Here is a 12,865-nt window from a genome sequence, read left to right as displayed (position 1 = left end):
TTATACCAAAATACATCAGTGGCACCTTATGTATCCAGTCTCTATTAGGGGGAGATTTATCAAAACCTGTGTAGAGGAAGAGTGATGCAGCTGCCCATATGAACCAATCAAATTGCTTTTTTTTTTCATTTTTAAAAATGCATCTAAACATGGGTGACTGCACTACTCTTCCTTTACATAGGCTTTGATACATCTCCCTAATTTGCCAGGATGTCCGTCATTTTGGAGTTAAAGGGAACCTGTCAGTTCACTAACATGCTCTCTTATCACAACCACCTATTCACGCCATTTCAGAGAAATCATAGTTGTATCTTTGGACAGGAACAGGGCTTCAAGTTATTGGGGTGTCCACTGGCTCTGATTGACAGACATATTTGTATTTGCAAATAGGAAGAGATCTGTCGATCAGGGCTGGGGACCATCCTGATATCTCAAAGTCCTGTTCCCAGCGAAAACTACAGTACAGTGACATTTACCCTAAAACTGTACAGCTGTTCAAGTGAATCGTAGATTGTTGTAATAGGAAAGCCTGTCAGTGTTTTATATGAAAGGTTTCCTTTAGGGCTTATTCACACTATGGAATCCATCTATAGCATGCGCTGGCAAAACAAGCCAGCACTAGGACCAGTCAACAGCAATGCATTTCCAAGCAGATGTTCATTCTTTTGGCAGAGTCTGGGGTCTGGAATTTCCATAATGTGAATGTTGCAGCAGAATCCCATTGAACACCTTGGCCCTGATTGCACAAATTCTGGCCAGATTCTGTTGTGCCCCAGAATCTGGCGCATTGCACCAGAATTTCTGTCTGTGCCAGAATTTGTGCCCAAAAGAAAAAAAACCTGATCAACTCCCCATTTTACTGAGATACCCCAAAAAGGGGTGTGGCCATCAACAAAAGGGGGTGTGGTCACCAAAAAGGAGCTGTGTCCCTGATATTTTCAAAAAATCTCAACATATTTACTAAGGTTGCCACAGAAAATGTGTTGGATTTGCACTCTGAGAAATTCGCCAGCTCAAAGCATCTGTAAAAAAAAAAAAAAAAAAGGAATAGTGCAAAGTGTAGAGAAACCTTACTAAATACTGTGAAAAAAATATCTGTTTGGGAAAAGAAAAAAAAAAAACACAAAGAAAACTACACTTCAGTCTTAGTAAATCAGGGCCATTGTCAGTGTGAATGGTGCAGCCGAATTCCATTGAAAACAATGGGAGGCTGCTGTGCCATATTTTCCAGAACAGAATTCCAGTGTGGAATGCTGCTCAGAAAATACGTAGTGTGCCCTTAGAAGGAGCAGGTGTTTGATGTACATGTTTTTTTACCCTGTTTTCCTTGCGGTGTATGTGACATGGTTGGGACTAATTTATCAATAGGTCACATGACCTTTAATGAATTGAGTTCAGAAACATCAGTGATAATGACAGGAAATATTGTACAGTATAGACACTTCGCACCATGTGGTCTGACTTAGTGCATAGTGCATAAATATGGTCCATGGTCTATTGTGCATAAATTAGCAACTGTTTACAAAAGTCCCAAATGATAAGTGGATGACCACTGCAAAAAGACTATGGTACTCACAAAAGACTACGGTACACACAAATGCAAAAAAGGGTAAAGACCATGATAAATGCCCACCTATAAATGTACATAAACTTGTGATCTTGCAGATGGGAATGCCCTTTTAAGGCTAAAGTCTGCAGAGGGATGTCATATGATGATGTGTCAATAATAAATAATTTACATAGTTCCATTGTGTAGCTATTGCCTTACACCGTTGTCACCTTCTATTCCCGTTTATTACTATTTATGCTCTACAATGTATTTTTCTTTAATTAGAAATGACAAGACATTGATACGCACTGCACACTGTGTCTTTGGTGGCTGAACATGGTTCTGCATCTCCGTACTGACACCTAAAATAAAAACAAAAAAATGATAAGAACATAAACAGAGTAAAAGAAAAATAATATGTGTCTGGTTTTGTTATGAGGTACTGTGTCTTGCCCTTTTATGGGATCATATGGCTGTCTTTGGTCTCCTCTGTCCACAAGCTTTTAAGGCATCTGTGGGACGGTTGTTTTTCCTCCCGTGCTCTAGTTACAGGCAAAAATATACACTGCTCAAAAAAACAAAACAAAAAACAACAACAAAGGAAACACTAAGATAACACATCCTAGATCTGAATGAATGAACTAATCGTATGAAATATTTTCTTCTTTACAAAGTTGAATGTGTTGACAACAAAATCACACAAAAATTATCAATGGAAATCAAATTTTTCAACCCATGGAGGACTGGATATGGAGTCACACTCAAAATCACAGTGGAAAACCACACTACAGGCTGATCCAACTTTGATGTAATGTCCTTAAAACAAGTCAGAATGAGGCTCAGTAGTGTGTGTGGCCTCCACATGCCCGTATGACCTCCCTACAATGCCTGGGCATGCTCCTGATGAGGTGGCGGATGGTCTCCTGAGGGATGTTCTCCCAGACCTGGACTAAAGCATCTGCCAACTCCTGCACAGTCTGTGGTGCAACGTGGCATTGGTGGATGGAGCGAGACATGATGTCCCAGATGTGATCAATTGGATTCAGGTCTGGGGAACGGGCGACCAGTCCATAGCATCAATGCCTTTCTCTTGCAGGAACTGCTGACACACTCCAGCCACATGAGGTCTAGCATTGTCTTGCATTAGGAGGAACCCAGGGACAACCGCACCAGCATATGGTCTCACAAGGGGTCTGAGGATCTCATCTCAGTACCTAATGGCAGTCAGGCTACCTCTGGCAAGCACATGGAGGGCTGTGCGGCCCCCCAAAGAAATGCCACCCCACACCATTACTGACCCATCAAACCGGTCATGCTGGAGGATGTTGCAGGCAGCAGAACGTTCTCCACAGCATTTTCAGACTGTCACACGTGCTTAGTGTGAACCTGCTTTCATCTGTGAAGAATCTTGGTGTTCTCTGGCAAATGCCAAACAGTATTGGGCTGTAAGCACAACCCCCACCTGTGGATGTCGGGCCCTCATACCACCCTCATGGAGTCTGTTTCTGACCGTTTGAGTGGACACATTCACATTTGTGGCCTGCTGGAGGCCATTTTGCAGGGTTCTGGCAGTGTTCCTCCTTGCACAAAGGCTTGTTGCCCTCCTACGGCCTCCTCCATGTCTCCTGATGTACTGGCCTGTCTCCTGGTAGGGCCTCCATGCTCTGGACATTACGCTGACAGACACAGCAAACCTTCTTGCCACATCTCGCATTGATGTGCCATCCTGGATGAGCTGCACTACCTGAGCCACTTGTGTGGGTTGTAGACTCCATCTCATGCTACCACTAGAGTGAAAGCACTGTCAGCATTCAAAAGTGACCAAAACATCAGCCAGGAAGCATAGGACTGAGTGTGGTCTGTGGGTCACCACCTACAGAACCACTCCTTTATTGGGTGTGTCTTGCTAATTGCCTATAATTTCCACCTGTTGTCTGTTCCATTTGCACAACAGCATGTGAAATTGATTGTCAATCAGTGTTGCTTCCTGAGTGGACAGTGTGATTTCACAGAAGTGTGATTGACTTGGAGTTACAGTGTGTTGCTGAGCTTTGTAGTTTACAGCAGCAGAAACACAAGTTATTCATTCCAAGCCAAATTGAGCCTTGTTACGCTTTCTCCTTGACAATAACACGATTACAGATGAGCGAAATGAACCTGTAGAACCCAAATTCAGACTGAGTCTTGCTTAAAGTTGGATTTAGCTAGAACTCAAACTTCGGGAAGGTTCAGTTCTGCAGAACCTACTAAAATAACATGAGCCACATGGCAGAAAGGAAAAGGAAGAAAGATCACATGACCCCAGGAAATCCCATGATGCCTCTCAAACAGCTCTCCCACCCAATCAGGAGGCCGTATAGGGGTAATATTAGAGCCACTATAATAGCCTATGCACATGTCATCAAATATTTGTGGTCACAGCATAACTCCAGAGGTCCGGCGTAATTCAGCAAGGTTAAAAGTTTATTGCAGCCTAATACAAATAAGGTTTCTGCTTTTCTTAAAGGGGTACTCCGCCCTTAAACATCTTATCCCCAATCCAAAGGATCTCCCTGCTGCACCCGGCATTATACTTTTTACACTCACTCTTTGCAATGTTCACACTTCATGCAGCCGTCAGATTCACTTTGATTTTCAGCACAGAAATGTTTCTCTTTACATCTGCATACAGTATTTGTGCGTACGGTACAGGCTCGCAGCTCTTCTTGACCTAAAAATCATAAAGATACAAAGAAAAAAAATTTATTTAAACCTTTCCCATAGCAACCAATCAAATCACTTCTTACATTTTTCAGAGGCCTTTTTCAAAAATGTAAGAAGCGATCTGATTGGTTTTCTTTTCCTTGGACAGGTTTTTATACATCTCCCCCCACAGTGAGTAGAAATGTTTAGACCCAGCCTGCAATCCATGTATTAGGATGCTTGGGTATGTGGTATATTTTAATAGAAAGTGCTTTACAGCTTCAGTCTAACATTGTAAACCCAGATGGTGCTTATCAATTGAAAAAGTCTCCTGGTGCTCACCACAGTAGTGCCCGTTTTTTTATTAAAGAGGTTATTCCTCCATTATCATTTATATCATTCAGCAAACCAGGGAGAAGTGGAATCCCCAAACTGCTTCACTGCAATCTTAGGACATGTTCACTATTGTATTACTAGTTGGCTCCTAGGCTCCCAGCAGCACCGCTTGGCACCCCCTGTAGGACATGGGTAGCATGTCAACATCCTTCTCTGTGTGTCAGGCCTGGCTAGCTGTGGCCACAGTGGCACCTAGTAAGGACGATGTAGGAGCGAAGACAGGACAAGTGAGTATTTTATATAAAGTAGGGGTACAGTGTTTTCATTCATATATGGGGCACAGTATATAAGCAATTCATATATGGGCACTATCATTTTATACAGTGGTCCCTCAAGTTACAATATTAATTGGTTCCGGGATGACCATTGTATGTTGAAACCATAGTATGTTGAGACCAGAACTCTATGGAAACCTGGTAATTGGTTTTGAAGCCACCAAAATGTCATCCAAAAATAGGAAAAAAAGGGAGAATTAAAGAAAAATAAGTAGATAACTAATATACATAAAGCAAATCCTTACATATAAAAGTAAAAAAGATCTGCTGGGAGCTGTAATCACTGTCTATGTCAGGGTTTCCCAAGCAGGGAGCCTCCAGCTGTTGCAAAACTACAATTCCCAGCATGCCCGGACAGCCTTTGGCTGTCCGGGCATGCTGGGAGTTGTAGTTTTGCAGCAGCTGGGGGCACCCTGGTTGGGAAACACCGGCCTATGTAGAGGACAGGAGCTTCTTCAGGGTCTTGTACAGAACACACAATGTCCTAAAAAAGTAACATGGAATCGCCCTTACTTGGTGTCCAAAGGAGCAGCTAACCCTAGTACAGGTAAAGTGTACAGAACATGTAATACCTCCCTGTACTGTAGGGGGCGCTACCAGACACCAGTCAGTGCATATGCTTCAGTAATACAGGGGTTTTACCAGTAAATTGCCCATTCTGATTGGTCAGTTCTTCCAGCCATTGACACATTTTATAGATCTGGACTGTCCGTAGCATTGTATGTTGAGTGTGGTTTCAATTTACAATGGTCCAGAAAAGACCATTGTATGTTGAAACTATTGTATGTTGAGGCCATTGTAAGTTGAGGGATTACTGTATATGGGGACACAGTGTATAATTAATTATTTTAAGTGCACATTATACTTAATTCATTAACTGGGGCACAGTGTACAAATAATTCATTTTTGGGGCACACTATATAAATTAATGTGTGGAGCACGGTGTATTATAATGGATTTTAGGGGACAGAGTGTGTATTGAATTTCAGAGGTATGGTGTATATGGAATATAATGGTGTATAAGGAATTACTGGTGGGGCACAGTTTCAGGGACTTCAGTATGTATCAGTATGTAATCAAAGGGTGCATTGTGTGGCAGTACCGTATTTAGGGTGCACACTGTGAGAAGCTGTTACTTTTAGGTTACAGTGTGTGGCAGTCTTATATTCAGAGGGCACAATGTGTGGCAAGGTTATATTCAGGGGGTACAGAATGTGTCAGTGTTATATTCAGAGCATATAAAATTCAGAGGGCACAGTGTATGGCAGTGTATTATTCAGAGGGCACAGTGTATGGCAGTGTATTATTCAGAGGGCACAGTGTATGGCAGTGTATTATTCAGAGGGCACAGTGTATGGCAGTGTATTATTCAGAGGGCAAAGGTGTAGTACAGATATAATAAGTGCATTTGACACATTACAGTTTTTGTCTCAACTCGACGTTTCAGTTTCCCGGCAAGCTCCTGTCTGTGTGCGGCCACAGGAAGTAGTCGAAAAAGTCAGAAGCAGATGATGCAGGAAAGTTACCCATTGGCTATAATGGGAGTAAATAGCAAAGTTCATGGAGCTAATGTATGTGTGTTCTCCTGGAGTGAAGCAAACAGCATAGCTTGCAGGGCTACACTGTTACCGCAACGCCAATTAAAGTCAATAGGAGTTACCAAATTGTGTAACTTTTCTGCTTCGGCTCTTTATGGTTTTTCTGACTACCTCCTGCAGCTGCAGACAGGCAGGAGATGGCCGGAAAACTGAAACAGCGAGGTGGGACAACCACCTTAACCCCTTAAGGAAGCAGGGTTTTTCAGTTTTTGCCCTTTTGTTTTTTCCTCCTTACCTTTTAAAAATCATAACCCTTTAAATTTTTCCAATTAAAAATCCATATTATGGCTTATTTTTTGTGTCACCAATTCTACTTTGCAGTGACATTAGTCATTTTACCCAACAATCCACAGCGATACGAAAAAAAAAAATCAATGTGCGACAAAATCGAAGAAAAAACGCCATTTTGTAAGTTTTGGGGGCTTCCGTTTCTACACAGTGCATATTTCGGTAAAAATGACACCTTATCATTATTCTGTAGGTCCATATGGTTAAAATGATACCCTACTTATATAGGTTTGATTTTGTTGTACTTCTGGAAAAAATCATAACTACATGCAGGAAAATGTATACGTTTAAAAATGTCATCTTCTGACCCCTATAACTTTAGCTTTTTTGGACTTTTGAATTTTTTTGCGCGTACGCCATTGACCGTGCGGTTTAATTAACAATATATTTTTATAGTTCGGACATTTACGTTCGCGGCAATACCACATATGTTTATTTTTATTTACACTGTTTAATTTTTTTATGGGAAAAGGGGGGTGATTCAAACTTTAATTAGGGAAGGGGTTAAATAATCTTTATTAACACTTTTTTTTTGCAGTGTTATAGCTCCCATAGGGACCTATAACACTGCACACACTGATCTTTTACACAGATCACTGGTGTGTGATCACGCCTGTGATCAGTATTATCGGGGCTTCACTGCTCCTGCCTGGATCTCAGGAACGGAGCAGTCATTCACCGATTGGACCCTCCCGGTGTCCTGTAAGCTGTTCACCGCGGTGGTCCCGAACAGCCCGACTGAGCAGCTGGGATACTTTCGCTTCAGACGCGGCGGTCAGTTTTCATCGCGATCGGTGATGTCCAGTATTAGCCGCAGGTCCCAGCCGTTGATAGCCGCCGGGATCGACCCGATATGACACGGGAGGCGGCGGAGGACGTAAATATACGTCCTTCGTCGTTAAGGGTCTATTCACATGTACAGTATTCTGCTCAGATTTGATGCGCAGAATTTGAAGCTGTGTTCAGTCATTTAGTTTACATTGAAATTTGCTGCAGAAAATCCTGAGCATCAAATCTTTGCATCAAATCTACTGTACGTGTGAATAGACCATAGAGAGGTATTGCAGGATTTTTTTTTTATTTGACTGTGCTACAGGGGTAATGTCGCTCATAATATAGTATCTACACCTGTGTTTCATGGTGGTCTCACAATGCTTCTGTGATTTTTGCCCCAATGTTTATTTCTAACAGCATACAAAATAAGTGTTGTCTCAAGTTTTCCCAGGTTGCAGTATGGCCCGAAACATTTCATCACTAGTCAGGTGTTCAGAGGGAGCCTGTCTTTGCATCAATGGGCAAAACAACCACTGGGTGGGAGGGAGATTATTCTGCAAGAATTGTAGTTTTGCAACAGCTGGAGGTACCCTGGTCATAAAACACTGGTCTTTTGCATGGAAAGGATCGCAGGTGTGTATCAATGGGTGGGGTGACTTACATGTGGGAGGGAGAAAAGTGACCTCACACTTACAAACAAGGAATCATGGGACTTGTAGTTTGAGGGAATGAACTCCAACATGAAATAGCCATTTCACAAAAAGCCTTAGCGTTATGGTAATCTCACAACAACACCAATTTAGCCCCAAGACAAGCAGGGATCCTTCCTAAGCATGTATGGCAGGTAAGTACTAAAATCACCTTATGATGGATAACCCCTTTAACACTATTGTCCTAACAAAGTGAACATTCATAAGGTGCCCTCTCCTTTTTGAGTACTGCCTGCTAAGTCTATAAACAGTTAAACAGTGCGCTACGCAAATAGTAAAGATGCACTGTGCTAAAACAAAAGTGTGCCACACCCGATGAGATACTAAGGAAATGTTCACATAGAAAATCTCAGTATGGACATTCCGCAGACTGCAGGTGCCGGCATAACCGCACGGGAATGAGCTGTCTCATAGGCCCCGTTCACACTACGGAATTCTCACGGCTGAATTCCGCGAGCGGAGATTCCGCCTGGCGGCCGCCGCCGGAGGTGCTTCGGTGCTAGGGCCGCGGGGCACTGAGCCGTCACCAGCGGAATTCCGCCTGCGGAATTCCACCCAAAAATTCTGTGGCAATTCCGTAGTGTGAACGGGGCCTTAGACTGCAATACACTCCGTGCAGAGTCTGCTAAAGAAAGCCATTCTATGACACAATTTACTATGCATTACATATAGTAGTTTAACCTACCTAACTGATTGTCACAGTGCGAACATTTATGGCACATTCCATTTCCATTGTCAGCATCCATGTAATGCTCTCCATCACAAGTCTGGCATACTGGTTTACCATGATTTTCCGTGCAGTCATTCTTTGCATATGTTCCTTTAAAAAAAAGCAGACAACCAGTTGTCAGGAAAACCATTTTACAGTACATTGCCTCATAAATGTTGCCATAAATATTTTACAGAACATTTGTTAATGTTTTACACTGCTTCCCAGTGTGTTTTTTTTTCTTTGCATTTTTTTACATTGATCAACAAGAAGGAGAAAATTCATTTGGGCAGACCGAGCTTCTATCCATTTGCAGGGGATTTATTTTCATTGTTCTCCTTATACACAAATACCAAGTGGTTTGTCAAGCCTAGAAGTGTCCGATATGCACCTAGTTCTGTCCAATTGAACAAACTGTTTAGACCATTTCATTATTCACGTTTTTTTGCATTTTAACTGGATCCAGAAAGATTTGTAAATTACTTCCATTTAAAAATCTTAATCCTTTCAGTACTTATCAGCTGCTGTATACTACAGAGAAAGTTCTTTTCTTTCAGAATTTCTTTTCTGTCTGACCACAATGCTCTTTGCAGACACCTTGCTATGGGGATTTGCTCCTACTCTGAAAAGTTCCTGACATGGACAGAGGTGTCAGCATAGAGCACTGTGGTCAGACTGAAAGATATTGAAGAAGAAAAGAACTTCCTGTGGAGCATACAGCACCTGACAAGTACTGGAAGGAATACGATTTTTAAATAGAAGTCATTTACAAATCTGTTTAACTTTCTGGCACCAGTTGATTTAAAAAAAATAAAAAATAAAATGTTTTCCACTGGAGCAAACCTTGAACAACAGAAGGACACATGCCATTTTGGACATAAGCCTTTTTTTTTTTATCCAGAGAGCAATATGAGCATTTGTTTTTTGCGCAACCATTCGCACTTTTTAACAGCCTTATTTGATTTTATTATTTTTTAAATTATTTATTTATTTTTGCATTTTAATTAACAAACATCACCAACAAGGTGAAACATAAAAAACAGCCTCCGTAAGTCCCAGAGACCGACTCCAGTACAGTGACAGGGTTTCAAATTATGCAAAAACATTCACCAGTAGGAAAGAAGGTTGCCTCTGTGACCCAACTGGAGAAAGCCCAACACAGACAGACCACACACACTCACACAAGCACTCATCCCGGGATGCCTAAGCTGAAGATACCTTTAAAGGCATTTCCAGGGATGCTATAATGTTCCTTTATGTCCGAAAAAGATAAGAAAACCTGATCCTCCCCAAACAAGTGGATCACAAAATTTGACTCCATGGAAACCCCAGAAACTGGCCTCCTGTAACCCAGGCAGGTTAGGTAAATGTACATTCCCCCACAGGGGTGCCCTAGGAGATATCAGAGGCTGCGGAAATTTACTCGACACCACGGACCACACTTTAGCTATAGTTTGAAGGGGAATAGGAAAGGAGGAGTGAGAGTGATACCTGTAGAGTGAGTTAGTGAGAGCATCATAGGAACCCATAATTGTGCCAAGTGCAACAGATCTAGATCGATTTACCACACTGCATAGACCAGTTGGGAGGCAAGAAAATATTTATATACATCAGGGGCAGCTAGGCCGCCATGCCGTTAAGGAGCCTGGAGAAGAGCCCGACCAAGCCTGGGAGGTTGTCCCTGCCAGTAGAAGAATCTCAAAGCACCACATAGTGTATTAAAATATTTCCTAGGGGGGATCAAAGGAGCTAAATTGAAAAGGTTAAAGGAATTTAGGAAGGTAAATCATTTTAAATATATTGATCCTGCCAGCTAGGGAAAGAGGGAGCGAGGACAAGGCAGTCAACCGCCCCATGGTGGACCACAAGAGCGGCTCCAAGTTCAGGGACATATAGTCCATTAGGGATGCAGTAACCTCCACCCCTAGGTATCTGAAATGGGGGACCACCTGCACACCTGCTGGAAGAGAAGAGGGGAGGGGGAATCCAGAGGATAGCGCCATTAGGGAGGACTTAGCCCAGTTGACCCGCAAGCCAGAAATCAAACTAAATTGGTCAAGGAGATCAATAAGAGACAAGAGCGAACCCCTTTCATCCGCCAAGTACACCAGTGTGTCATCTGCATAAAGGGAAACCTTCTCTACAATAGACCCCCTGGGAATGCCACAGATAGTAGGGTCTTTACAGATGGCTGCTGCCAAAGGCTCAACCGCAGCACAAAGAGGAAGGGTGATAGCGGGCACTCCTGCCTCATCCCACGACCCAGGAGAAAGGGGGCAGAAACATCCAAGTTAGTGCAAATATGTGCCCTAGGATCATCATATAACAAGTGAACCCAAGCACAGAATCGGAGACCAAACCCAAACACACCCAGTATCTCCCACATATAGGGCCACAGCACAGAGTCAAAGGCCTTATAAATATCCAGACCAACCACCACTCCAGTAGGAAAGCCCTCCCCCACCATTGCGATGTTGAGCTGCAGGCATTCAAATTAACATCAGTAGCCCTACCCGGCATAAACCCAGTTTGGTCAGGATGAATGATAGAGTTTATGACTCCATATAAGCGAGTAGCCAGCATTCTAGCCAAGATGTTAATATCAACATTCAAAAGGGAAATAGGTCTATAAGAATCAGGCAGCAATGGGTCCTTTCCAGGCTTAGGGAGCACCACAATCCACGCCTCCCTCATAGAGTCTGGAAGAGAATCTGAAATAGCTATCGAGTGAAACAGTTTAAGGAGTATAGGGGCCAGTCGTTCCACATTCATCCTATACCATCATACCATCTAAACCCGGGGTCTTCACGTAAGAAAAACAGAATTTCCCCATGAAGGGGCCTAGAAGGAGCGGCATACAAAGAGGAGTTAATCAACTGAGGGTCAACCACCACAGAACCGTCCCTGCCCCTAATACAAGAGATAGAGGCAGCAGGACAACTAGCCCTCGCTAAATACACAAACATTTTCCCATTCTTATCCCCAAACTCAAATAGGGCAGCTTCAATATCCGCCAACCACAACTGGACTCTATCCTGTTGAACAACCAAAAGACCTCTGAGCCTTAGCCCATGCCCTCTCATTATCAGGAGATGGATCTCTAACATACGCTGCCTCCAAGGCACTCCCTTCCTGCAGCAGCCTGTCCTCCATAGCAGACCTAAGTTTCCTCTGACCCGCAACACCTGCTACGAAAGCCTCCACAACTGCTTCGGCCTGCAGCCAGCCAGGGTGCATGCGCCAGATACGGGAAGGGGGCCTTTGACCTAGGTGGAGAACTACCAGTACAGCAGAATGGTCTGAGATCCCCCTAGTGGTGTAGAAAACATCTCTTACTGTCTGAAGGAGGTCCTAGGACACCAGAGCAAGATCAATTCGAGAGAATGACCTATGGGCCGCAGAGTAAAAGGAAAAGGAAGACTTCCACCTCCAGAGGTCGGTCAGGCCCAACGCCAAGCGCCAGGTATTAAATGAGGAGGAGCCAGGGTCAGCAGCGGTGGTGCGGTTGAGCATAGGATCAGGAGCCACATTGAAATCACCTATGAAAAGGACAGGATCAGAGGGAAAAGACAACAGTTTGTTAGTAAATAGCACAGAGACCTGAAAAGGAGGGGGCACATAAATGGAGACAAGAACAAAGGAGAAAGAACCCAGAGAACAATGTAATATCACAAACCTCCCAAAGTGGTCACAGAGTGTCTGAAAAACCACAGGGACTTGGTAATTAACACAGATACACCCCTATCATAGTTAGAATAGGAGGCATGGTGGCCCCACGCTATCCAAGCCCTTTTCAGGGCAAGAACCTTCTGACCCGTAATATGAGTCTCCCATAGACATATAATGTGAGCAGACTGGCGTTTCACAAAGTCTAGACATAAAGC

General features: G+C 43.2%; 1 protein-coding gene across 7 annotated transcripts in view; it reads right to left on the bottom strand.

Annotated features, from left to right (window-relative positions):
- Positions 1-12,865, bottom strand: part of FAS (Fas cell surface death receptor) — a 79,519-nt gene that overhangs the window by 19,312 nt on the left and 47,342 nt on the right. For 6 of the 7 annotated variants that reach the window (XM_056530101.1, XM_056530100.1, XM_056530103.1 and 3 more), the window contains exons 3-5: positions 8,958-9,092; positions 4,136-4,259; positions 1,859-1,911 (exon numbers count right to left, since the gene is read on the bottom strand). In XM_056530101.1, coding sequence (XP_056386076.1) covers positions 1,859-1,911; positions 4,136-4,259; positions 8,958-9,092 — 312 coding nt within the window. Of the gene's footprint in view, positions 1-1,858; positions 1,912-4,135; positions 4,260-8,957; positions 9,093-12,317; positions 12,521-12,865 lie in introns of all 7 variants that reach the window. The other variant, XM_056530105.1, reaches the window with a different exon arrangement.

This window comes from Hyla sarda, chromosome 7 (assembly GCF_029499605.1).
Source record: "Hyla sarda isolate aHylSar1 chromosome 7, aHylSar1.hap1, whole genome shotgun sequence".
In the NCBI taxonomy this organism is placed as follows: domain Eukaryota; kingdom Metazoa; phylum Chordata; class Amphibia; order Anura; family Hylidae; genus Hyla; species Hyla sarda.
Note: the sequence above shows the minus strand (reverse complement) of the source record. Positions and strands in the feature narration are given on the sequence as shown.